The sequence below is a fragment of the Aplysia californica genome, unplaced genomic scaffold (assembly GCF_000002075.1).
Source record: "Aplysia californica isolate F4 #8 unplaced genomic scaffold, AplCal3.0 scaffold00012, whole genome shotgun sequence".
NCBI classification, from domain to species: Eukaryota; Metazoa; Mollusca; class Gastropoda; order Aplysiida; family Aplysiidae; genus Aplysia; species Aplysia californica.
Window position 1 is genome coordinate 948,077 of NW_004797282.1, and position 27,175 is coordinate 975,251.

At 38.6% G+C, this 27,175-nt stretch overlaps 2 protein-coding genes across 3 annotated transcripts in view; one reads left to right on the forward strand and one right to left on the reverse strand.

Moving 5' to 3' along the window:
• The window catches only part of LOC106012117, a gene marked incomplete in the record, with an annotated part of 5,473 nt that extends 2,338 nt beyond the window's left edge, over positions 1–3,135 (forward strand). The window contains 2 exon segments of the mRNA XM_013083958.2: positions 715–829; positions 2,747–3,135. Of these exon segments, the coding sequence (XP_012939412.1) occupies positions 715–829; positions 2,747–2,925 (294 nt within the window).
• A 1,621-nt stretch (positions 3,136–4,756) lies between these two features.
• Positions 4,757–27,175, reverse strand: LOC101847235 (glucosidase 2 subunit beta). 2 transcript variants are annotated; one of them, XM_005090056.3, is made up of 16 exons: positions 26,937–27,173; positions 24,534–24,650; positions 23,772–23,867; positions 23,004–23,061; positions 21,828–21,945; positions 20,917–20,980; positions 20,240–20,305; positions 19,556–19,640; positions 18,669–18,747; positions 17,529–17,699; positions 12,914–13,123; positions 9,568–9,640; positions 9,086–9,155; positions 7,924–8,088; positions 6,833–6,932; positions 4,757–5,450 (listed from the first exon to the last, which is right to left on the reverse strand). In XM_005090056.3, the coding sequence occupies exons 1-16, from the start codon at positions 27,034–27,036 to the stop codon at positions 5,310–5,312; spliced, it is 1,713 nt and encodes a 570-aa protein (XP_005090113.1). In that variant the 5' UTR covers positions 27,037–27,173; the 3' UTR covers positions 4,757–5,309. The 2 variants fall into 2 exon arrangements, with proteins under 2 accessions (XP_005090113.1, XP_005090114.1); XM_005090057.3 differs by lacking the exon at positions 12,914–13,123 and having other exon boundaries at positions 26,937–27,175.

Genomic DNA, 27,175 nt, shown 5'->3' on the forward strand with positions numbered 1-27,175 from the left:
TGTGTGTGTGTGTGTGTGTGTGTGTGTGTGTGTGCTCAAATGTGTGTGTGTGCGAGTGTGTGTGTGTGTGTGTGTGTGTGCGTGTGTGTGTGTTTTTTCTAAATCAGAGGTGGTCTATTAGCTGACTTGAATATGAGCTTGATGGAAAAATGTTATTTGCGTGTTTCAATTGTGTACTTTTCACTAAGCTCGGGAATTAAACCACGACATGTATGCCTCCTAGTCGTCATCGCTCACCGATCGTACATTCTTCGTAATTGGGGGATAGTAATTGATTTGTATAGATACATGTAGACTATATTATAATAAAACTACAAAACACTATGCTCCTCTTTCGTTACCTTAAAGAACGCACAAGTCATCACTCTTGCCAATAACCGAGATGAATATCTATTTTGTGTGTAAGTATATGTATGGCTTTTTTCGTCTATGCAGACGGTCAATAGGCTGTCTTCATGTAGCTTCTTTCATGGCTAAATTCCTATGTTTGAAGCGCAGGTTCTGTCGCAGTGCTTGCATGTCAGTGAAGTGGATTGAAGCTCTGTGTCCCCTCTGTTTTCCTTTCGTCGTTGGCGCTTCTCAGTCTGATTGTTTTTTCTATTTAATTTTGTGTATGCCAACAACAAATTAAGACTATGCTCTCACCCCACCACTTCCTTTTTTTTTCTCCCCCCCCCAAAAAAAAACAACAACAAACAAACCTGTCCATCCCAGCGTGCCAAGTCGTGTCCGGCCAACTTCCTCCCCTTCCTCACAATGGCCGTCCTGCTGTACTACGAACAAGGGGACAAAATCTGCCGGATGTTCTGTCGGAGAGACGATTGTCCCGGTACGACACACGTTATTGTCTCATAATATTGTACTCTTAACTGTTAGTATACGGAAGGCTGTTCCAACTTTGCGAGCAGCCAAATTTGTCGTCCAATTGTTCAGCGCCACAAACTTTTCGAGAACTCCCGTCCTATTTAACCTAGGTCTTTTTTTTTTCTTAGTAAGGTTTTTCGGGGCTCGCAAATGCATAAGGTCATATGAGCGCCAAGGGGTTGACGTCAAAAGAGAAATCCAAACGGGGAATCAGGCTTACTCTGCTCACCTCTCTACTCTGCTTCGACTATCAAGGCACCCCGGAAATAGCAGTTCACAAGAGAGTGACAAACATACTAAAGAAGTACCGTAGAGGGAAATGACGATAGTAAGGATGAGTAAAGAACCTAGGTCTATTTGCTTAAAATCAACACAAAACTTGCATAGATAAGACGAATTTAATGAGGTCTGGTAGATTTTTGCTATGATTGTAAACAACCGAGTGATACTGTGGCTGTGGAGACAGCTAAACTGATATACTGTATACTAAGCGTTAATGTAGGTGTTTTTCTGCCACGCCCACACAATTGTAGATCATTTAGGACTTGAGCTTCCAACCCTGTCTGTCCGGGCCAAACCGGACTGAGACGGATACAACTGCAATATCCCAGCTGAAAAACCGAGATATTTGGTTGAAAAGTCTCTCTACTTGGGAATCGAACTCGGGTCTCTTGCATTTTAAGGTGAAGCGCGTAACCACTACACCACAGATGCCACGCCGATCGTGTACTCTTAATCTTATGGAACGTTTTAGAAAAGTAAACCCTACCCCACTTGACGGTCAACCACACTGGTTTCTATTCTTCTTGGCGGGCTGCCGCCTGACCAGTCCAACAACAGTTTCCACCCGACGGTCTACCGGTCTACTTAACATTTTCCCTCTGCCGCATATTGTAGCACACTCTCGTGACTGCTATTGACCTATTTGAAAAGTTTTGGTGGTATCGAGCTCTCCCAGGTAAAATCGAAGGCAAACGCAAAAGGGGTAGTCTCAAAGGAGAAACTTACCTGGAACGCCTTAACAGATGGGCGGCGGGGTAAGTTATGGATGATAATGACATTGCTTTTTTTTCCGAGCATCCAAACAAAAAAATGACTGGCGAGTCATGGTCGCGGAAGTCTGTCACAGATCTGGCACTTGAAGAGTGCATCAAAATATGGGAGTGAAAGTACAAGTATAAAATTACCCTGCACAGGCTTTAAGTTTAAAAAACCCCGTTAAGGTGGTACTTAGCACTTGGTACATGTAGCCCGTCGAGCATACCGGAACCGCTAAATAAAAGATTGTTATTTTAGTTTTAGTAAGGTTTAACGGCACTTGCAACTGCATAAGGTTAAAAATATGAGCGCCAAGGGGTGGATATCAACAGAGAAGTCCAAACGGGGAATAAGGCTTACTCTGCTCACCTCTCAAGCCTCAACAGCACAAAGTCTGCTTCGACTATCAAGGCACCCCGGAAATAGTTCACAAGAAGAGGAGAAATGACGATAGTAAGGATGAGGAAAGAAACAGCAGCAGTTCCCCCGATGATGTTCAGGCACAAGTATATGAGCATTGCATTGATAAATCAGACCATTTATGCTGTGCATAAAAAAAACAAAAAAAAAACAACATGTTAATATCCCCCCTTTGGGAATGGCCTAAAGACATGTAGTAGCTCGTCGAGAACTAAATAAAAGATTGTTGCGTTCTCTTTACTCGGACAAAAACAAACAAACTCCTTCTTTCCTATCAAACATCTATCGTCCTGATTTCTCCTACTTCTTTTCTGTGTTCATTGCTCTTACAGCTGTAATCTTCGGCACTTAAATGATGGCCTTATTGTGTTGCAGCAAGTGCCGTAAAACTCTTACAAAAAATAAAATAAAACTACCTCCCCAGAGGAAAAGTTCCGGAGCCGTTACGTGTTGCAGCCGTGCCGGCCGGAGGTTCGCCGTATACGTCAAGTCGTCCACAAGGGACACTGCGACTGCCCGCTGGTCCAGTGCAAGGACAAGAACAAGAACAAGAAAAAGAAGTGCCCGCCTATAGCGTTCGCGCCCTGCTCTCCCAAGACATAACTAGATCTACAGCAACCTCAGCACAAATGTTGGCTGCTGCTACTGGGCAAGAGGATAACGTCGTTATGTAATTTTATCTAGGCATTAATTAATTGTTCATCAGTCAAACGACAGAGTTATCCCCCGGCAGAGAGATGATGTAACTTTTTGTTTATATATTTGGCATTTGGTCTAGTGAGCAAAGATTTTTTTTAAATAAAAAAATATAATAATTTTAAATTTAAAATACCACGACGCTCTGCCCCCCACCCCCCGGAAAAAATAGATGTATACAATAAAATTAATTTTAAACATTAAATTAAACTAGTCTAAATTTTAAAAACTTCAAAATAAAAAAATCGTTCTTTTTCTGTTGAGATCACAGGGTCAAGAAAGAAATATCGCCAAGGTTTGCACTCCGCAACACAAAACGTCAGTCAATTGCAGGACCATTTGAAGAACCGTGTCAACTAGAGTTTGCAGAAATTAAGGGCAGGGGCTTAACTTAACCATGGATACGTCATAAAATTATGCATTTTAAAAGATCCCTTACTTCCCCGTGTTTTTGTATCATCAGCGTGCTACAGGGATGAATAATATGAACGTTGATAAATTTGTACTTGGTCTTCTAGTCACTTTATAGGAGAAGCAAAAACTTCAATTTCTTTATAATCCTACCTATGAAACTCTCTCCGTCTCTGTCTCTGTCTCTCTCTCTCTGCGTTACTAAAGCAATTTGGAGTTGGGGTGGCTGCTGGGCGTTCCACTACATCTGTTTCTTCCATCTGACCTTTTCACTGTAGTTATTGTCCAAACATGTATCCTACCAAACAATGAGGCCTTTATTGTTTATTGTGTCAACTCTAGGCTATCACTATCATCATCTATGTGAACTATAGTAGGCTGTAGGCCTATAGTCCCACTGCAGGGAAGCAGCATAGGCCAATAACATCCATGGTGGCTCTCCTCCATCTTTCCACGACCAAAGAATGAACGACGAACGAATGAATGAATTGTATCAGCTAATGTTCTGTCATGAGAATGAATTTGGAAAATCGAAACCTTAATTGAAGTCATTTTGGAGTAACAAGTAAAATAAAGGTATGGATATGTTTAAAGTTAAATCAGTGTTTGTTTTGGATTTGGCTGATGTTTGTGTTTTACTTTTGACAGCTTCAACCCCCCCCCCCTCTTCCTCACAAAAACGATTTTTTAAAGTTAAAAAGTACTTGCTCACCTCATAGTTGTCGATTGTTCGAGTTTTTGTATTAAAGAAAGCTTATTGATATGACATTTAACAGATGTTGCTTGCTAAAATTACATCCTGCCAAACGTGCAGACAGAAGACAGAGTAGATCTAGATCTAGTCACTTTACAGAAGCAAAAAACTTTTAATTCTTTATACTCCTACCTATGAATCTCTCTCTTTCTCTCTGTCTGTCTCGGTCTCTCTTTCTGTCTCTCTCTCCTGGCACGCATGGGAGACTTTAACATTTGAATTTGAAGGGGAGGAAAAGGGGCGTGGTGGTTGGTGGTAACCACTCAACCTAGGTTGGTGCCACTAGTCAAGGTTCAAAAACCATTCTCCTAAATGATCTAAAATGTGTTGATGGAAGTGAAAAAGCATCTACAACCACCTGTGAATAATTAATATTATTTATGGTACTTTCAATGTATACTTTCTAGTATAATAAGTAATAAGTATAAAGCAACCCCTAATACTTAGAAGAAAAAAAAATCCAGATCCAACTCAAAAAATGAAACTTCTCACTGACCATCTGAGCTAGACTTTCATCTGCATGACACACATACATTGTCTTCTTTCTTACCAGTGAGACACAAGGAAGAATTCTAAAAGTAACAACAAGAAGCTTTTATTCAACCATGCAAATCAACATAAACAACAACAAAAAATCAGATAAGATGTAAACAGATGTACATCTCAAATATCTGGAAACAAATAACACATAAAAATATCATCATAACTGGCAATAACATTTCCCATCTAACACAAACAAGATTTTACGTATTTCCCAAAGTTTGAAAACACTATCACTATAACAATGCTTGAACATTTTTGTGTGCTTTCCTTCTACACTCGTGGCCAAAAAAATATGTCACAACCAAAACTATAATGTCGTAAAGAAAATTTCACATCTTTATACAGATATGAATCACGATATTATAAACCTTCAACTCTCAGTTCCTGACAGAGAGAGAAACTTTGAACTTTACCAAATATAACTTCTATTCAAATGGAATCAAGATAATTCTAAAAGGAGGAAAAAAAGGGCTTTCCTTCAAAGTAGAAGTATTGAATAAATTACCAAATTCAGCCTAATCCGAATAACTGGTAAAACACACAGAAAAACAGGACACCTATCAAGTTTTAAATCCATCTAGCGTTACAATTCTTCATGCACTGCATGCTCTCTTGAATCTGGTGCTGCACACCGTGCGGGTGTTGTAAACTCAAACTGGTATTCACAGCGACTCGGCTCTGAAGCTCCAGTGAGGGCATTCTCCGCACCACAGTGAAAGTTGACCTGAGCATAAGAAAAACGCTTTTAGTGTCAGAGATTTCAAAAGTTTTTGTAAGAGTTTACGGCGCTTGCAACAAAAGTTTATACATACGCAGAAAATTATAGGTGTTACAAGAGTAACAAACACAAAAAAGGAGGAGAGACAAAGACGATAAGAAAGAAAGAAGAAGAAAACCACATCAGAGCACCCGCCAACCACCCACTGTCAGAGAATGTCAGCCACAACATTTACCTTCACAAAAAGGACATTCTTTCACAAAGTTGAGATTTTAACAGTCAGCAAGGGCCATAGACTATTCCCATTGTTATGACATTATTAGCTCCCGGTGAAAGTACGAATTCAGTACAAAATAATTGTTCTTTGCTTTAAGTGCGTCAACAACATTGCACCATCATATCTTTGAGACATGGTCATCGAATATATACCATCTCGGCAGTTAAGTTCGGCGAAGAAAAGACTATTAAGACCTGTCCAAAGCAAAAGTCAAGAGACTCGGAGGGAGAGCTTTTTCACACCATGCCCCGTCCCTGTGGAATGCTTTGCCAGCTCATCTACGGGAGCCTAACACTTTAACAAAATTCAAATCAGCACTTAAAACGCATTAGTTTCAGTCCAGCTTCAATCTGTAATTTCTGACATTCCAAATACAAATATTATTATGTTCTCTCAGTATCTATTATGTTCATTCAGTATCGTTATTCATGCTGTTCTGTAACATTTTATGACTGTGTGATGTCATCAATGTGTACGAGGGTGTCTGGGTAAGTTTTTTGGGATTGTCTTTACTCAAGGATGTACTGGAGAGAGAGATAGAGAGAGAGTGAGGAAAAGAGAGAGAGACAGAGAGAGATAGACAGAGACAGAGTGAGAGAGAGAGAGAGAAAGAGGATTACTATAGGAGAGGTGCGCTGCATATGTTTTGTATTATTGTACAGTGCATTGAGAACTTCTTTGTGGAAATGCGCTATATAAATGCAATTTATTATTATTATTATTATTGTTAATCCAACAGCAAATGTGCAAAATAACAAACAAAAAGAAGTAGCCATAGCCATTTGGACCACTAGATGCTTTAGGGGATCTATCGATCAGATGTTCTGCTACGAAATTTTTCAAGAAAAACACAAACACCAACAACAAAAAATATATGATATAGATGCAAATTGTACTCTAGTCTTTTATGGCAAAGAACAAACACTATATACCTGATACTAAATACTGATTTGAAGCATTAAAGGTTTAAAAAAACAACACCTCCAGAGGATTTGGATTGAGTTACAGAAGAAAAAAAGGAAGCACACAGCTGAGGAAAAAAAAAAGAGGAAAAAAAGAAACTGAGACAAAAACAATTGAAAGGCTTTTAATCTGAGCCACAAATACTTACATGGCATGTCCTACTGGGCCCATTCCAGCAGCCCTGGCCATTTTCGTATTTCATGGCGTCATACTTGTCCTCCGCTGGGCCATGCCAGTGACCCCAATTACTGAAGATTTTAAAAAATGGAATAGTGAACATTAATATAAACAAATGTGTCACAACGTTGTGGAATCAGGCACTCGTCAATTTTTGGGCATACAAAGTTATTAGTATCATCTTAAAGCCTGTTCACTAGCCTTTGTTTTTGGTGAAAAAAAAAGATCTACCTTGAATAGAAGTCAAGATATTTGCGATTGAAGGAGGTGAGGGTCATATGGTTTCCGAGGTAAAATTAGTGAGAAATGGCCACCAAAATTTGATAATTCCCAGAGCTTGAGAGTCCTTGGAAACTGAAAATTAACATTTTTTGTGCTTTTAATCAATATTTTTTCAGTAAAATCCACACAGAAATGTGATTTAAAAAGGATATATAAGGTGTTGATCAAAAACAAGAAAATTACAAAAAAATTGCCCAACAGCCAGAAAAATGCCAATTATTTAGATTTCATTATTTTGATAAGTGCCTGATTTCCCCACAATGCCTCACAAATGGTTGGGAGAATGTTAGAGTAAAGAGTCTCTATACCTTTGAAACATTATATTTTTTAACTGCAAAATAATTCCACTGCGGCTTTGATGAAACAAAGAAAACTAACTTGGACTAGCGACTCCGACACACTCATTTTCTTTGTTCTGGTTAAGAGAATACTACACACCTGGAGTGCTAATTATTAGCCGAGAGAAACAGAGGGCACATTCAAATTCTAAATGTTGAAAAAATCAAGACAAAATATAAAATTTAGGTACAATTGTTAAAAGAATAAAGCAGCTTTATTACTCTCCAAAATTTTGCTTTCTGCGCTCATGACATTTTAACGGCAGCTTGCCGACAATATGGTACAATCTGCAGCAGCATTTGCAGCAGCATTAGAAACGAACAAAGAAAAGAAACCAGAAAACAAAAAACAATAAAAACCACCAAAAAACCCCACCAAAAATAACAACAACAAAATTCCCCAAATCTACTTAAGTAAGACACAGACACTGCCTGAGCTCACCCTAAACTGGTCTCCATGCCGCCCGCCTTAGGGCGTTGTGAAGTCTTCTCAAAGGGACACAACTTGTAGGTGTACTCTCGATCAGTGTACTCGAAGCACTGGCCTTTCAGGGCAGCAAACTCCTCCTCTGGTCCAAAGTCTAGCTCCATGTAAGACTTGATGCCACTGAAAACGAACAATAAAAATACCACTGAAGTATTCATATCACATACTAGAGTTGAAGTATAAAATTTATAAACAATAACATATACGTTATTTTTTATTGTAGATATATTATAGTCCTCAATATAGATTAAAAAGTTTTAGTTTAAGTAAGAGTTTTATGGCACTTCCAACACAATAAGGCTATACAAGTGCCAAAGATTAGAGGTGTTACAACAGAGTAACAAACATAAAAAAGGAGGAGAAATAAGGACGATATCTGTTTAAAAGGAAAGAAGGAGCAAACTACATCAGAGCACCCGCCAACCACCCACATTGATTAAAAAGCACAGGTTCTGAAACTTTTACATGTAAATAGCAATACATAAATAGACCTATGTTGTGTTGTGACTCAAAATTTATACATGTATCAGTTTAATTTAACGGATTTATCAAACTGAGTAAGCTGTATAAAAAGCATGAAAGGAAACAAAAGCACAATAACACTAAGGCGATTATCACATTTGTCTTTAAAAAATAATAAAAGATAAAAAAATGAGCAGACATGGTTCAGTTAAGAGATCCACTTTATTGTATAACCTACAACTCATTTATTGTTCACATTTATTTCCATCTAACAACCTTTTCTTTTTCCCTTTTTTTACCTTCAGACACTCAAATCTTATGCAGTTGCGAGCGCCTTCAAACACTTACCAAAAATTTGAGAATAAATAAAAGACAATCAAAGACCCCGAGCCTTCCGACATCAACATTTGCAATACAAGCTCCTCAGGAGAGGAAAATTGTGAAGATCATGCACATGATGCAGAGCTGATGTTCTCAGTGATGAATGAACATTTTTCTTTATACTCTACAACATAACAAAAGGTTTACTTTGGAAATTCTTAAAAATACCCGAGTACGATGAATAGGCACTGACAAAAGAACATTACAAAGACATAGTGTAAGTCAATCAAACATCAGAGCCAGTTTAAAACAGGGAAAGCAATCTTAATCTTACGTGATCTCAGTCTCCATGTCCCTAACTTTGCGGTCTGCATCATTGTAGTTGTTCCTGGCTTCGTCAGCAACTGTAGGAGGGAAAAAAATTAAGTTTACTAAATGAAACCAAGCAATGTTTCACAAAGATGGGTACAGACTTTTTAAAAAAAAAGACAAAAACACCTGGGCTTCTTTAGATCAGACACAGAACACTGCAACTAGGATCTAGCTTCAAATAATCAAAAAACGATCTCAGTATACGTATAACATAACACACATTCTAACACATATATGACCTCACAGAAAAGTTAGACTAGCCTCTGGCAACCATTTATGTAATGCGCATTGAGTATTTTTTTTTTTAGAAAATGGAAATGCATAGCGTAAATGCTATTTATTGTTATTATTATTATTATACGGAAAGAACACTGTATACAGAGAGACATATAGAAAGTAGGCCAACGGTATTCTCTCAATCCCCCAGTTAACTTGAGACCTCACCTGCAATGAGTTTCTTGGTCTCTTCATCATAGTCTGGCATCTTCTCCTCATCATCCTCACCTTCAGTCTTTTCCTGCAGGGAACAATTAAAAGTACATCAAAATGAAGTGTCTTCTAGTTAACAAATTGAAAAGAAGAGAGTGCATTCACCCAACAAAGGCTTTATGTTATAAATAGCACAGGAACAGTGAGACCAGACTAAGTAAAAGAAAACAAAATAGAGCATTGGGGATAGAAGCTGACTTGGCCACTTCCCTCAATTCCATTTTTTTTTTTTATTGTCACATGCACACTTAATTTTTATAGGAAAAAAAAGAAACCCACAACATGAAAAAAGCATGCCAAGAACACATAAGAAGGAGACCAGAACAATATTCATTCCCTCATCCTGCATATTTGGTCACTTTTAAGGACAAGCAGGCTAACCCAGATTTCGGGGGTTTCCAGAAATCTTGACCTACACCAAAAGTGGGCATTGCCCTACCTATAGGAGAAGTTTGGTTTCATTGGTGTGTACATTTGTTTAGTTAAAGAGAAAACAAACTTTCCTTTTCGTTTAAAGAAATTGAACAAGGGGGAAAAACTTTACCTTCGATTTTCTCTAAACAGCATTTTTCAGGATAGCCCCTTGAGCTTAAAAGCGACCATTTCATGTAGTGATAATTTATACACAAACAAAGTCAGCAGCCAGCATGGTGGAGTACAAAAAGCTGGCAAACTTCAAGCAATACAAACTCTCCTCCCCCCACCCCCCTCCAAGAAAACAAAATTAATAAAGAGCAAAAATATAGCAGTGCACATAACTTTGTCCATGTAAATGGATTAAAGTCAAGAAATTAAAACTTTACAGTGCATGTTACCAGTGACATTCTTACATGTGAGAGTAACTATTGATTATGAAACAAAACTGGGCAAACAGTAAGTAGTTCAGCTGTGTTAGTCAAAAATTCCCAACTGATCAAAACAAAAAACTCCTGAATGACATTTGAACCAGAATTATTACATAACTAATTCTTCCATGCATAAATTCAGAAACCAAAGATAAATATATTTCTGCAAAAGTAAACTTCTGTAGAGTAAAAAAAAAAAAGCAAGGAAACAAAGTGTGTTCAAGATGGCAAGCAGCTATGGTAATCACTCCACACTTCAGAATAATTGGTCGCTTTTAAGGACAAGCGGGCTACCCCAGATTTTGGGGGTTTCCAGAAATCTTGATCAACACCAAAAGTGGGCACTGCCCTACTTATAGAAGTTTGGTTTTATTGGTTTGCATATTTGTTTGGTTATAGAGAAAACTCTCCTTGTCTTTTAAAGAAATTGAACAAGGGGCAAAAGCTTTACCTTCGATTTTCTCAAAGCAGCATTTTTCGGGATAGGCCCCTTTTGCTTAAAGCGAGCTATTATAAAGTGTTGCTTCTGCAATCTCCACTTTCCCTCAATTTACATAATTTTGGTTTTCAATAATGAAAAATAATTCCACATGCTTATTGCAGTTCTCAAAATGTATTGACCAACTGCATGTCCTGTTCTGTAAAAGACACACTCATGCAACAAAAAGACTGAGTAATTCTGAAAATAAACCTGAGAGAAAAGCAAACACTATCTTCTAATGCAAGCAGTCCAATGAATGGAACAATCTTTCAAATATGTTAAAGAAAACAATGCTGTTAAAAAAGACATAAGCGACATATTAATTACTTCAGAAATATATTTGTGCTGAGAACTAATTTTGAAAAATGAAATCTCTATACTGTACCATGACAATGAATTCAGGAGATGACACATCAACTGAGACCTTTCTTAAAACTAGATCAATAGCATGCCCCACTAAATACAAAACAAAATACATTAAAAAAAATAAAACTTAAAAAAACCAACAACAACAACAACAAAAACTGACAGTTTGTCAACCCCCTGAAACAAGTCTTCTCAACTCCCACGTCCTCCACAGAAACAATGGCCCATGGAAAATACACCCAATCAAACATATTAGTTATCCAGTACAGTCGCAAGCCAAATGTAGAGGGCCTATATGAAGAATTAGCCAAACCTAAAATTCAATTGCGAAAAAAGACCTTTAAAAGGAGTTAAAGCAACAAGTTTAAAAAAAATTACATCTAAATCTTTTAGTTTTAGAGAGTTTTAAGGCACTTGCGACACAATAAGGTCATATAAATGCCCAAGATTAGAGGTGTTGCAAGAGTATAACAAACACAAAAAAGGAGGAGGAGAGAGAAGGACGGTAGCTTTTGATAGGAAAGAAGGAGCAAACCACACCAGAGCATCCGCCAACCACCCACACATCTAAATCACTCACAAAACCACAAAGACTGGCATAAAAACCAAGTAAGCTTACACAAAAGCTCCTTATCAACAACTCCACCTCTTTTCATACATGTTATGGCCATTTTTAAAAACTGCACGCACATAAAACCAAGTGCACATGTACCGAATGAACATATGACTAAACGTGTTTTGCATAAGTCCACAGGTTTTCTTCTCAACGGAAACCACCACAATTAAACAATTCTGAACCATGCCCATTTTCCACTTCAACAGCCTCAGGAGCCACGGGTCTTTAACTAAATCTGCCCAAGGGCATTTAAAATGAGATAATGGAAGGAGGGACAGCCTACTGCTTAGCTGTCCAGAAAACCTAATCTAGTAACTATACTGGTGATCAATCCATTCAAATGCTCCAGACAGTTAAAAGGTACTTGGGAATTTATCAATTTGAGTTACTACAAATTTACATTATTTTTACAAGGAAATTTTGTATTGCGTTTGAACTATACCAACTACAGTGCTCTTCATATTATCATGAGCAATGAATAAAGACAGCACCCCCCCCCCCAAGTCAGCATCATATGATACAAAATTTCACGAGGAGCAAAACAAGATGAAAGATGCACAGACAAAAAAAGAAGAAAGAGTAGACCACACAAAGGGCCCACTAACTGCACAATTCCTTCTGAATGATCGTAATTAAAGTTCTAGCAAATACAGTCGCATAACAACATCTATGAACCTCAAGCAAATTCACAATCAACTTCATGCAGTAAGAAACAACACAGACTCAGCGCTACTTGAAAGAAAGTTTGGAAAAAAAAATGAGAACACAGCAAAATCCCATAATAACATCAAGCGAGAGAGACCTTACTTTTTAAGAAAAAAAACCCCCAGAAAAAGCATCATCAGATACAGCCGCAAGTCGATCGCAGGAAAAAAAGACTCCGGAGCGGGAAATATGACAGAAGAGCACAGCATGCAAGAAGCCATCACCACGGTAGCTCACGTTAGTCAAGCATTAGCAGGAGTTGTAGTGAGAAACACCAACTATACTCACTGACTTATTTCTTCTACCCCGTCTCTTTTTACTAATATCATAGTCAGCCTCTAAATCATCCTCATCTTCAAGTTCGTCATCTTCCTCCTCCTCATCATCCTCATCATTATAGAGGTCCTCGTCATCAGAATATCTGTACTTGTCCTCCTCCTCCTTGGATCCCCCCTCCACCACTTTCACGTCCTCATGGAGGATGGGAGGAACAGTCCTCTGAGGACAGTGAACAACCCACTGGTCAGCTCCGTTTCATTCACAGGAGGAACGTACATCAGATGCACCAAAACCTCACAGGCTGCAGCATTCAAAACGCTCATCACAATCACAACTTTAGTGTGCGCAAAGGTTAACTATTAATACAGTAAGCAAAAACGAACTGAAAAATATCAGTGGCAGTGATAGTGATACTTGATACCCAGTGCACAGGAAGGAAAAATGTAACAGGGATAAGCGTATTATTCAATGCATCAATTTTTTTTAAAGTCTGATGTTCATAACCCAGACATTCACATTAACTGACGATATCACCTCTGTAGATTTTGCTCAACTGTGCTTCTTCAGCACAAAAACTCATACACTTATTGGAAGCAGGGACTCATTACCCCTATATTCAAGCTTTAAAAAAAGAAAGAAAAAAATTTTTTTTTAGCGCAGTCAGTTCTTTTAGATCTGCAAGGAAACAGGTAACATCTGTTTGCAACCAGCATTAATTGGATTCACAAATCTGGTATAAATTTTTAGCTTTGTCAGTGTTTTCTTATTGAACACACTGTTATTTTCATTCATCTATTTCACTCAGTCCTCTACTACAAAGAAGTTAGTTCAAGTTTGTGAAAATGAAATGAAAGACAAAAATGTGAATAAAAAAAAATAATTTGGAAATGAGTTTGTTATCCTTTGCAGATGTGTCTTCCATTACATTTACAATTCCAAGACGAAGGTGCATAAACTAAACCATCTGTGAAAGCCACATTTTTGTGGAAAACACTGAGATGGTGAAGAACTGAGAAAGAAAAAAGTGTAAAAGTGAAAATGCTGCATTTTTTGGCTTTGTCTGGTGAGCAAATCCAGGTTCAGAAAAATAACATGAGAAATAACTACATCACTAGAGCTTGAAGTTATGCTGTTGTCTACAGCAAGTTGGCACACACAGTAAACAGACCAGAAGAAAAGTAACAGCAAAAGGAAGTAAAAGGAGCAGATCATACAGGAGAGCCTTACTTTCAGAAACAATCTACAGAGGTAAGTCTACTTTGGGGACATACAACAATGCACTGATAGTAATACTGTGACAGGAAATAGCAAAGATATTTTAAAGGTGTGAAATTACAGAAGACAGGACTAGATATCTATACACATGCTCCCTGAGCTGTTGGCATACATCATGTGATGAAAGTAGGTAACACTGTGTTGCTGCACTCATACACTGTTCCATTTCTGGATAACAAAAGTTTCATTGACTTTTGAATAAAGAAAAGTAACTGTTTCTGTGCCTGTATCATCTGACATTATAAATGTTGGAAGTGGGTGCACTATGCAGAACAATTGCCAGCGCAGGGTATGGAGAAGAACACAATCAGAAACAATGGCAAGGATCTAGAGAATACAATAGGCAAGTCTGCTACTTGAAAAGACTCTCTCGTTTTACCAAAAACACTCAAGACAACGCCACGTTTGTAAAAAGACCTACTTAGACAAAATGAACTAATAACAAAATGCACTTCTACAACTATATTTGCTCTGTTTATCCACAGACTACAAACTCTAGACTGGAAAGATGTCTACAATCTATTGAGGTCTCAACGACGGAGCTAAACAAAAAACACTGAGTATGTCCATCAACAGGAGCAGCTGTGAAGGATTTTATCTGAGCATCCAGTAAAAATCTATTCCAGAAAGACGGTCTGCTAAACATCCAGTCCAAGTAAACCACATATCATCTAAAAAATCACAAACTTGGGCAGAATTGAATTCATGCCAGTTTCATTTAAAAATGAACTGTACAAATAAATTATCCAATCTGAAAAAGATCTTGCAAGCAACAAATGTACAAAGCAAGAAGATGCTTACAAAAACAGGAAAAAAATACAACACGAGAAAAAAAAAGCAATTGGACCTTACACATGGAAGGTCAGTATGGAGAAAGGATGCATTCAGACAAAAAAAATCCTGCATGCAGCCACAGGACAAAATCAGGCAGCCATACAAAAGCTTTCATTTGTCTCTGACACAAACATGTACTGCCTGTATTATCAGTGACCTGCTTAACTCATTCGCTACGCCGAGCCATGGGGGGCGGCATGGCTAAAGTGCTGTCAGTACGCTAAGCCGCCCCCGGCGGCTCGAGAACCGAAGTTCAAATTTAGCTTGGTTTCTATTCCAATCCACATATCCATGTTAAAATAAAGGTCATAATATAAAGTTGACTTCCGGGTAAAGCGTTTCCACCGAAAATTGGAAGTTTTGATTCAGTTTTGAAACATGATTTCGAAGTTTATGCAACATTGTTTTATCGCGAAGCCCAAATTATAGCTAAGACACCAGTCTTAGTACTTTTACACAACAAAATGTATCATTATTTTGCTCACTAAAGAAGTGTAGGACTAATATTGATACTACTGGACTCAAATTGTCAGCGCACTGTAATTGAGAAATCAATATTTTTGAGTGCTAGATCTAAGCCTAGATCTAAACAGTCTAAATATTTTTTCTCTCCCCAAAATCACTACTTTTTGGTGAATTTTCTCAAAAAGTACCACCCAAGACATGTATAGGTTTATTCCAAATGCAATTCTGAATAATTCCATATAAGATACGAGTGTTTTTTTCTGTTTGGGATCCTTTTTTCAAAATTATTCAAAAATTATTTTTTTTTCAATATCGGAGGTTAGGATCCAAATGTACAGATATTATGGAATGTATGTAAATAACTGCTCATTTTTCAATATTTTCCTGTTCTATATACAGTTATGGTTATTTTGATGTATAATTTGACTAGGTGCAAACATATTTTTTGAGTTTCATCTGAGATTATAAATTTTTTGTTTTCAAATTTTATCCGCAGCCAATCACAATTGTGTTGCATAATCGCCTCTTACAGGAACCAAAGCTGAAAAATACTCAAATAAACAATACAGATGTATTCTACAAACCATACTGAAAATGTTGGTATAAAATATGTTGATGTTTATTTGAATTTATGGCCCCCAAGACCTGTGAACTGCGCACTAGTCATCATCTCATTTCGCCCTCCCGAAAAAAATTCGTCCACAAGCCGAAAATAATACGTAGCGAATGAGTTAACTTTTAAACAGTAACACGGTTGAACCACAAAGGACCATCATAGAGATGGAAACTTTTCAAGCAGAAAAGGAAAGCTTCGATCAAATCTGTGAAGATTAAGTATCCTCAAAAGTTTAATGCTATAGTCGCAAAGCCCTTGAGACTTTCCTACATCTAAATACTTCACAAGCACTTTTAAGCACGCAAGCTGACATACAGAAATATTGGTACCGTAAAGAAACCCCCTAATGACTTGAAAAGTAGCAATATCAGTAATATTGCATCTCCTGGTAAACTTGAGGTTTTCTTAAATATGCTGACCGCTACCAACACCAATCGTAATAAGGAAGCAAGGAAAGGACAAGCCTTACAGGCCTTCACACATGGCCAGACGGAAGAAACCAAGACAAAAACTCTTACAGGCACCACAGCCGTAACACACAAGCGCATAAATATGAACTCACTGAAAGGAACAGGATTACAAGATGCAAGACAGCTCTTCGCAGCCAGTTCAAAGAAGCAAATCTTTTGAACCATTCCAATTTACTGTATACTCAACACAGTTGGGTTTTTTCCAAGAACGTTTTGAATTCACTATTTGATTCTCTGAGTGTCAGAAATGATAATAGCCTAATGTAGTAGCACCCCTTTTAACATTTTTATGAACTGTTTGAACTCATAAAATTCTATAAAAATCACAAATGCAAGTAAAACATTTCTAGAAATTAAAAAAAAATGTATACAGTAATTGGTACCTCCCTCTGTTTTTAATCTATTTCTACTACAATGTCTTAAATAAAACTGCCTCATGACAAGAAAGTAGCAGAATCTTTTGTGCGAGTCTTGTTAGAGATAACTTAAACTTCGTAAGTCTAAATTATGACGAGAGTAAGGAAATCCAGCATGCTTTAATATCAATTAAAGGGAATGAAAGGAAACCAGAGAACTGAGCGCAGCAAAATGAGTGATTTGCAGCTATTGTCTATTAGGTGAGATATGAGGATACGCAGATGTTTCGATGCAACTTGGGGGGGGGGGGGGGGGGGGGGGGGTGAGGATCTGGGTACACAGCCTTACAAAAACAAATCTAAAAATTTGTGAGAAGAGAGCAAACAAAAAAAGGAGGGGAAAGGTAGGGTTATTCCAATTTGCTATGTGATAGTCTGACAACAAAATATTGGAAGTTACGAGAATATAGACCCCACTGATTGTCAACACGTCTAGCTGAGATGCCTCTACCAGCAGCAGCACAAGGTGATGAGATGTTAGAGATTGGAACCAAAGCCCCACGTTCCCAAGCACAACGCTACAACTACAACACTAAGCATGGGCTCACCGGGTCGCTCCCCTCCGGCTGCTCTTCCACGGGTGCTGCCGTGGCTTCCTCTCCCTCTCCCGCTGGCACCTCCTCTGGGGGAGATGGGGGCTTGTAGATTTCCTTGATGTTGGGCCAGATCTTCTCAGTGAATGTGGGCAAGTCACAACTGTCACTGTCCTCCAGGTACTCCTGTGGATTGGTGGAGTTTGTTTTAGTAAGAGTTTTACAGCAATTGCAACACAAAAAGGTAAACTACATGATACAGAAGGTTAGAGTAGTAGAGTAGTGGGTTTATTCATGATCCCCAAAACAAGCGGTTGGGTGGGGGTCAAAAGCCTTGATGGACATTACAAACTGTTAAACTCACACAAAAGAATATCACTTAGACCATTAAGAAAACGGTGCACTTGGCTCAGGGGTAGAAGAAAGAAAAATTGTTCAGAAAAGGATAAAACACAATTTAAGGAAAGAAAACACCATAAAATCACATTGAATTGAAGCTACATATTTTCTAAGAGGACTGAGAAAGTGGGTTCCAAAAATTGTCAAGCAAGAGGTAATTAAAATTTTTCAACTGGTCTTAGTGACGTTTCCTCGAGTAAGAAACATCAGCCCAAGATAAAAACAAGAAGCTGTGAAGAGGTGAACAGCCATGGCAATATGGAAGTGCTTAAATTTATTGTCTTTGCTTCAGTCAGTGTTTTACAGCACTTGCAACACAGGTAAGTCATATAAGTGCGAGGACTAAAGCTGTTACAAGAGAGTAACTAACACAAAAAAGCAGATAAGGACGATATATGTTTTACAGGAAAGAAGGAGCAAAACACACTGGACCACCCACTTAATTTATTGTCAATATTCTACCAACTGCCAGATACAAGAAAAATAAGTAGTGACTGTAGAGTACTTCTGCCACAATACATCAATTTTTTGTTTGTTTTAGTAGAGGTTTTATGGTGCTCGCAACTGCATAAGGTCATATGAACGCCAGAAGATTAGAGGTGTTACAAGAGAGTAACAAACATAAAAAAGAAGGAGGAGTGATTTTTTTATAGGAAAGAAGGAGCAAACCACACCAGAGCACCCGCCAACCACCCACACATCAATTTTTGAAAAGTGCCAACTACAATTAAGTCACAAAACAATGGGTATCTATACCTTGGCCTCTTCATCACTGACAGTGCCGTCAGAATCTATATCAAATTCTTGATGATTCTGCAGTTCTGGAATGTCCACTCTGAAAAAAAAAACCCCACACAAATAACATTTTAAAAGGTGCCTGTACCTATTATTCAAATTTCATGTCTAACAGGGAGAAAATGAAAATATCCATACTAGTCTGTTTGCTACACTTTTAGATAAACGAAATCATAACACACCAAGAAAAAGCAAGGCGTAAAGATGATCTTTCATTTCAAAAGAAAGGAGAGCAACAATAATGTCCAGGCATCTGCTCTCAACTAATAGAGAAAACATACCTTACATGAATATCCAATTCATCAAACACATTCAGAAAGTCATATGTCATCTACATTACATTAACCCAGGTATACTCATCAAAAGTGAGCGTCGGTAGTCTAGTTGTTAGGCTACCGGACTCGTAATCGTGAGGTTGCGGGTTCGGGGGTCCGAGCCGCGGGCCTGACGTTGTCCTTGGGAGAGGCACTTTACACTAATTTTCCTCACTTTACCCAGGTGGGAATGGGTACCCAGCCATGGACTGCGAAAGATCTTGTCAGTATGTTAGTGTTTTAGTGCCTATAAATGGCAGCTTGCACTGTTTGCTTCCCAGGAAGTTGAGATTGTTTCAGAGTGCTCTCAGGTCTGCTGGGGTAATAGTATAGATAGCGAAGCGCATAAACCTTACTGTAGAGCGGGGATTTGCACTACACAAATGTGGTCCATTATTAATATTAAGTAAAAACTTCACCACAGCTCCAACTCTCACTTTTAAATGGAGACAAAACAAAATCACCACAGCTGTAACCATGGTGAAATATGTCGATGAGAGAATTAGAATCAAAAGAAACTCTTGAAGGACTCACATTCCGTCCTGATTGACATCCAGTTCAGCAAAGGCCTCCCCTGCTACCACAGCCTCTTTGGCTTTTCTGCGCTCCTCCTTGACAGCTGGGAGACACAAAAATGTCACAAAAGTTTAAAACGTACTTTGCTTTATCTTATTAAGCACATTTTTACTCTCTTCAAATATCTCTACAAACAGTCCAAATTGTCTAGGACAGCCACCCACTGTCAAGGACAAAAGCAGTTGTCGTAGATAGGTGTTTTTAACAGGGCTGTTACACCATTTTAAAAATGCATGGGGGAAAGTGGGAGGCGGTCCTTTGTACAGGTTATTGTCTTGGACAGGTGATCATTAGTGTAGGGTAGACTGTATACAACCATGACAAGATTTCCCACTTAAAGCTCTTTACTTTATTCATTGAAGATATCACATCAATAAAGAGTAGACCAGAAATCACCACATTTACATATATACATGAAAAAGGACCATAAATAAAGACAATTTAATGCACAAAATCATAGTCACTAATACATTTGCAGAATGCCTCATGGGTATTACCACTCCTATCAAGGAAAAGCAATCTATAGAAACATTCAGCCCTTCTTTCAGAGTGTCAAGAATAAAAATAGCAAATTCTCCTTTCAATGCATCAATATGAGTAAGGCTATTCAAACAAAAGAAGTAGTTATTGTACAGTACTTACCATTCCAAGCTGCCTCATGCTTGTCCTTAGCCTCTTTCTCGGGCTCCTCTGCTGCATTCTTCAGCTCTGCAATGAGAACAAATAACAGGGTCTCAAGTTTTCTGACACAGATGAATCTATAACCTTTAATGAAGAGACACATGAGCAGTGAGAAGTATGAAGCTGCCATGCCCATTAAAAATAACAAATAAAAGAACAGACCAATCTCCTTGGTCCCAATCTCCAAATACAATATTCATTCAAGGACATCTTCAGTATAGACAGTAAAGGGGATAAAATACTACTTAGACACTTTGAATTCCAATGCACAACTGTAACATACAGGACATTCATTAAATTCCTTCTCCATGATTGGGTATGAAAAAACAAAACCAGTTCTCCTACACACAAGCCATTCTACATTTTCATTTTGTATCAAGTTTAAATCAATATCAAGTATTGGATAAAAACAGATCAAGTCTCCTCACAAAAAATGCTGATCGTGCAGTAAGCCACAATCCAGCATGTTTGAGAAAGAGCGACAGAACAGGAAAGAAGTGGAGCTATCACAATCAGCGTGCAACCCAACTAACCTTCCACAATACTGTGCAACACATACAAAAGCCCTTTCCTTAAGGTAGACCTGAACTGATAAATAACACATGTGAAATAAAAGAACAAAAAATCTGTTCTCTCACCTTCAGCACCATTTCTCACTTGAACAAGAGTTTCTTTGGTCCTCTCCAACTCACTAAGGCGAGCCTGTAAAAAGTAACAAAACACTATAAATAAATCTTCAAAAGATTCGACTTGAAAAACCAAGACTTCTTAAATTACAATAAAAAATTCAAATCACAATAACAATGGAACTTGCATACCCATCAAAAGAAAATGAGTCTTAACTCATTCATGACATCTTCACTGATGATGGGGGTCAATAGTATAATGGAATGTTTTAGCTAAAGATTAAGTGTAAAAAGATAACACATGGACATGCAACAATTCAAACTTATAGAAACAATCAGTTGAATCAGATGATTTACAGGGATCACAGTGAAATTTTTAGCCAACCCCTGAACTTTGACGGCTGATCCAATAGACTTCCATAAATATTGTGCACCCCCCCACCCCCTTTCCAGAGCAGTTTAAAAAAATGCAAAATCAAGAAGAGGGGAAAGGTCAGTTCCGGTTCACCTCCAATCAAAGGAGAGTGCATGTTTTCTTTACTGGGAAGCTGAGAATGTTTCGGAGTGTTCTATGGTCTGCTGGGGTAATAATATAGTGTAAAGCGCATAGAGCCTGCTGCTGAGCGGTGATATGCGCTATACAAATGCTATCTATTATCTATTATTATTATTACTGTTCGTGACTTTCTTTTTCCCTGAGCGGTCTCACTCGTAGATCGTAGTGTGCTTTAGGGCCAATCTCAGGCTACTCAAGGCCTACCGAGGCCCGACTTAAGGCCAGGGCGGAATGATTGCTGGCTCGGTTCGAACCGCAAAGCGGACTTTGTGAAGTTCTTGCAACCGCAGAAAATTGCGGATCCACGTAAAACTGAGATCCCTGGATTTATGCTTTAAAAAAATCTCTTCTTGTTTATGAGACTTACCACTTTCTCATCCTTAGCTCTCTTGCCTTTCTGGATGTACTCCAGCTTCACCTTGTAGCCCTGTTCCTGCTTCTCGCGGAAAGCTTCCTGCTGAGCCCGGATTTCAGCAAACAATTTCCTGAACAAAATATGTTTTGAGTTACAAAAACCTGGATCGATAACATCAACAACAACAAAACTTAATTGAGTTACTGAAAAACTTGTCTACATAATAATACAGTAGAACACGGCTATACTGGGACTTATAGTTCCAGAAGAAAAATTTCGCTGTAGGCAGGTTCCCGCGGTAGGAATGCAAAGGGGAATAACCGAAAAATCACACACTACACGTTCTCCTCTTCTTTAACTGTCTTTTTGTCCTAGCCTAGGGCTAGAGCTATGGCACATCATTTTTGGAGTGGCTCACGTAACGCGTCTCTCCACACCATCTCTCTCTGCCGCCTGCCCAACCTCAATCATCACTGGACTGGCCAATCACAACGCCGCACCACTGACTGCCTGTTTGGAGCAGACCTACAGCCCCCACCCCCTTCCTCCAGCTAAAGCTCTCTGGATCTATCCCGCTGTATCCAAGTTTGGGCCTTTCCTTGCCCCGATAAACCCAAGCACAGTTAACTGAGTTTACAGAGACAAAAAAGGGGATTCAGGTAAGGTCCTGCTGAAGGGATGGCTCCGCTGCAGCAGGTGCCGCTATAGTCATGTTCTACTGTAGTCACCTAGGGCTGGAAAAAGGTCAGACTGCAGGCAGTACAATCAGAAGTGACAGGAAACAAGTATGACCCCAGGCTTATTTATTTATTTCAATGACCATAACTGATATTATTGTCAAAGTGCATACTGTCAAAGCACAAGGAAAGATGCAAAATAAAAGGAACTTTCTGCCTCAATATAAATAGCACTAGTTCAGGCATAAAAGGTCAAATCTAGCACTTAAGAAATTTGGACTAGTCTAAAGATAACTGCAAGTCCTCATCCCTTGAAAAATAAAAAACATAAAAAATCTTCAGTTAGTGTTTTGGGTTTGTTTTGTTTTTTCTAAACCCAAAAAGCATGCTTTCAGGATTTACATTTTTTCAAATTTAAAAAAGGTAAAATGTCAGAAAACCCCCTGAAAATTACTGAAAATGCAGACTCATTGGCACAAACAAACTTGCATTCAACATCTGATTCACTTACTCGCAGGTGTTCTCACAGGAGATGGTACCGTCATACTCATCCGAACCATCACAGCAGTCTGAAAGGATGAAAACAGGCAATATGCACAAAAAAATGAAAAAATACACTTCAACAACATCACAATGATGAAAGACTAGAAACATTTACTCTTCAAGGAAACTCCCTTTTACACTCCTCAGAGCAACTTTTACAAAACACAAAACAAAAATTATCTAATCAGACTGGCAGTGTTGGCAAGAAAAATGGAAATGGAGCAGACACTCTCTGAAATAACAGCAGCATGAGTAAACAAAAGCCCATCAACACATTGTGAGGACAAGAAATAAATAAAAAAAAAAAAAGAAAATCTTCTGCACAGAAGACATTGTGTATTGTCGTAAGAATACAATTTTCTTAACACACCAGTAATAGCAATAGAAAGTTCAAAATCCGAAACGACTTCCTGGGACAGGAGGGCCTACACATATTTTTCTAAAGCCACAAAACACCTCAACATTTGACAAAAACCTTAACCCTGTCCTTACGCCTTGGGGTCATTTTGTACCCATGGGTTGTATTCTTCAAATTATAGAATACTTCTAGTATGAAGATCTCTTTCAAACTTTTAGTATTTCTCAAAAAATCATTTTGACAGACTGCTATGCAAAGTGTATGGATTGGATTAAAGAGTAAATTTCCTCTTTGGAAAGTGGTGGCACAGAGTTCCCCACGTCGTATGGATACGATAGTAAAACACGACGTACGGATAGGGTTAAACTGACTACTCACCGCAAATCCCATCATTCACCCGTGAAGACATGATGTAAGAGCCTTTGTATGGCTTGTTCTCACAGTAGAACAAACCATTGCTGCAAGCAGAGGTACCTGTAAAAATAAAGAAAAGAAAATGTGGCAAGAACATATTGCAATGGAATCAAACACTCTAAATTAACTCCTTATCTCCGGCAAGCCGTTCCTTATGACTCGCAGTTGGAACCACTGGCAGCGGCTCGGGTCCATTCTTTAATAATGACTTTTCACATCAAGTTACTTTTCGGCAATTGCTGGAAACAAGTCTGCTTTTATCAGGGAGTTCATTCATTAGATGAAGAACTATCAAAATAGGTTGACATGTTTTCGGATTTAAAGGCAGATTTAGTGAGGCTTTAGCCCTTTTTAGATTTATTATAAAAAAAGAGCCCCGGCGTAGTGGGTTTAGCCATCACAGAGATAAATAATTAAAGCTGTAAAGACAAAACAATTCCTAAGGTATAACAATCTACCACGTGACTATATTATAATGAAAATCACATCTCTGTATCTCTCATTCATATTTAATATTTATGAGCCGTAAAAATGTCCTCTACATTGTTGAAATATCATACACAATGTACCTTTTATCAAATTTGTATAAAAACTGGTAGTTAAAATAAAGGAGGCACTATTGACCATGATGCAAAGTCAAAAGTGAAAAATACCTTTTTAAAATGATCCGTCACATTCATAACAAAAATTGTTTTTTACTTCTATTTCCAGTAAACACTGACTGACCTGGTTCATCAGACCCATCCTCACAGTCACAGTAGTCATCATTGACATGGTCCATTGGAATAATACGGCCATTGGACAAACACTTGAATTCTGTGCCTCCTTCATAGAAAGAGGCCTCTGAAAGCAAAAAAAAAAGGAAAGTAAAATATTCTCTTCAATAGAGTCATTGTCACAGAAAACAGCATACATTGTGCCTGTATCACAAAAGTACAAAGCACGGAAGATGAAATTTTTAGGAATCTATAACAAACTTCTTGAGTCTGTCCTCAAAACGTTAAGTTTGGAAATCAGTTGAAAGGCATGAATGATTATTACTAAACAAGACACAGTCAGATCTGCAAACGACTTAATGACCAAAAATTGTAAGCTTTCACCAAAATCCTCCTAAAAAATCAGTTTGGGGAAAAAAAAAGAATACTTCAACATTTAAATTTAAGTCGCAGGTTAAAATCTGTAACAAACCCCACCATGGCAACAATTATGCACATAATGATAAACACAAAAATAAAAATGTGTATTTTCATGTCACTTACAGGGCAAATAAAATACAGTCGAACCTGCCATGATGGCCACTTTTATTAATACGGCCACTTTCCATTCCCCCCCCTAGCATTTTATATAAGTTAACTGTGTAAAACGGTCACCTGTCCACACGGCCGCGGCCATCTTATTAATTATTTATCAAATCACTGTCAAATTTACCTGCCTCAGGCGGCCAGGCTAGGTCACTCATTGACCGACACTTTGTCATAAAATTTTGAATCGGCCCCTCAAGCTGTGGACCCTCATTCACCTGTCATCATTGTTAGTCCCTCCAATGAATGTTTGAACCCAAGTTGACCAATGGGTAGGCCCAACAATACATTTTCAACAGCTGGTGAGGGAAACGTGATCCGTCATAACCTATAAAAATATGTCATACACCCACAACTCATGCGAGATTGTTCGTCACTGTTTTGTTTACCTAATCTGTTACAAAGTAACAAGGACGTTGACGTGAACTTGTGACAGAAGTGTTGCTCGTTATTCGAGTGGTAGTGGTGGCAACCCGTGTGTTTGTTTTACCATGGCACTCAGTCTATATTGTCTTACATAATATTTTAACCTTCCACTCACAAAATCAGCTCTTGGGTTTCCCTCGCCAGTAACTGTTGAAAGACTATCTCGTCGTGTTTCTTTTTTGTATTAATTTGTGTTTATCATTTAGATCTATCTATAGGTTAATAAACAATCTCATCAATTCTCGTTCCATAATTTTATATCCTCTCCTCAAAGTTGTTCACACACACACACACACAAACACACGCACTCACACACATGAGCGCACAGACAGCCCAAGCAGTCGGCGATGAAACCTAGTGACGGAGACCATCGAGTGCTAATTAATAGGAAGGACTTCTGTAACGAGCGACCACCCCATCAAACACAATAAAGAAGAGGCCTTCTAAACCCTAACCCCTAGATTCCTAGATGGAAGTGGCTATCCTCACCCGGGGTGAGAATAAAAATACGATCTACCTCTCACCCCGGGTGAAACAAGACCTGTTTTTCCTCATTTCGGAATACTGTCTATCGGTGTGGATGATCAAATTGATAAAAAGCCAAGAAAAAATTACGTATAGCACAAAAGTAAGCTAATTTGGTCGTCTTCACAGATGCTATGGCTATTTCTCTTTTCGAATCAAGCCGAACTACGCGGGTCACCATTTTGTTTTGCCCGGAAGTTCTCGCAAGATCTACTCCTCCCCTCTCTCTCTGTCTCTTTCTGAATACTTACTGTCTATCGGTGTGGACGATCAAATTGACCAAAAAAAAGTTTTAAAATGATGTTAAACAACAAAACTAGATCTAGATCTAAATTAATTTGGTCGTCTACAAAGATGCTACGGCTATTTAACTTTCCAAATCGAGCCGAACTACGTGGGTCGCCATTTTGTTTTGCCCGGAAGTTCTCGCGCTACTCTTCTCTCTCTCTCTCCACTGCCCACAGACAAAATTGCACGCTTGCTAACAACACTAACAGTAGTAATAGATCTAGAACGTTTGTTCACGGCACAGAACTCTACAATTCTGTTATCACTTCACAGTGTAGAATTCTGTGGTTCAGGGTGAACGCTTCACTGGTGGTTGGCCTAGGCTATAACGGTGAACGCCCACCGGGTGAGAATAGAGGTGGCCTTCCTAGAGAGATCTAGTCTAGTCTCTAGATCTACCCCATACCCTAGCCCTCAATTCTGCTCTGTGTCATAGTGGTCGCTCGTTATGGAAGTCCTCCCATAAAATAAGCAGCAAAGCGGGACAGGCACGGTGAGATCTAAGAAAGGCTCTTCTAAGTAGTCTTAGGAGGGGTTTTTTTGGGTAAAATTATAGGCCAATTACAATCTCAGACACACGTCCACGTACTTTCAAGGGACACTCCCCTGGGTCGTCCAACAGCAAAAGAAAAAGATAATAAACTCAGAAACACGAAGACAGAGGTCAGAAGACCCTTTGGCAGCTCCATTTTTCAGAACTTTCCACGTCAGCTCCCTTTTCGTATTGTCGGATGATCGATTCTCTCAGCCTCACCCAGAGCCAAACCCACCAGCAGAATGTGTGCGACTTTCGGAGGTTTTTTGTTGAGGGAGTGAAGAAAAGAAAGA

What these genes read in the sequence shown, in the direction of transcription:
- LOC101847235 (XM_005090056.3), bottom strand. Translation starts at nt 27,036, where the DNA reads ATGGAGCTGCCAAAGGGTCTTCTGACCTCTGTCTTCGTGTTTCTGAGT. An exon ending in GCATGAGGCAGCTTGGAATG is followed by an intron (nt 19,641 to 20,239) that starts GTAAGTACTGTA and finishes TGTGTCTCCCAG; the next exon opens with CTGTCAAGGAGGAGCGCAGA. An exon ending in TCAGTGATGAAGAGGCCAAG is followed by an intron (nt 17,700 to 18,668) that starts GTATAGATACCC and finishes ACCAATCCACAG; the next exon opens with GAGTACCTGGAGGACAGTGA.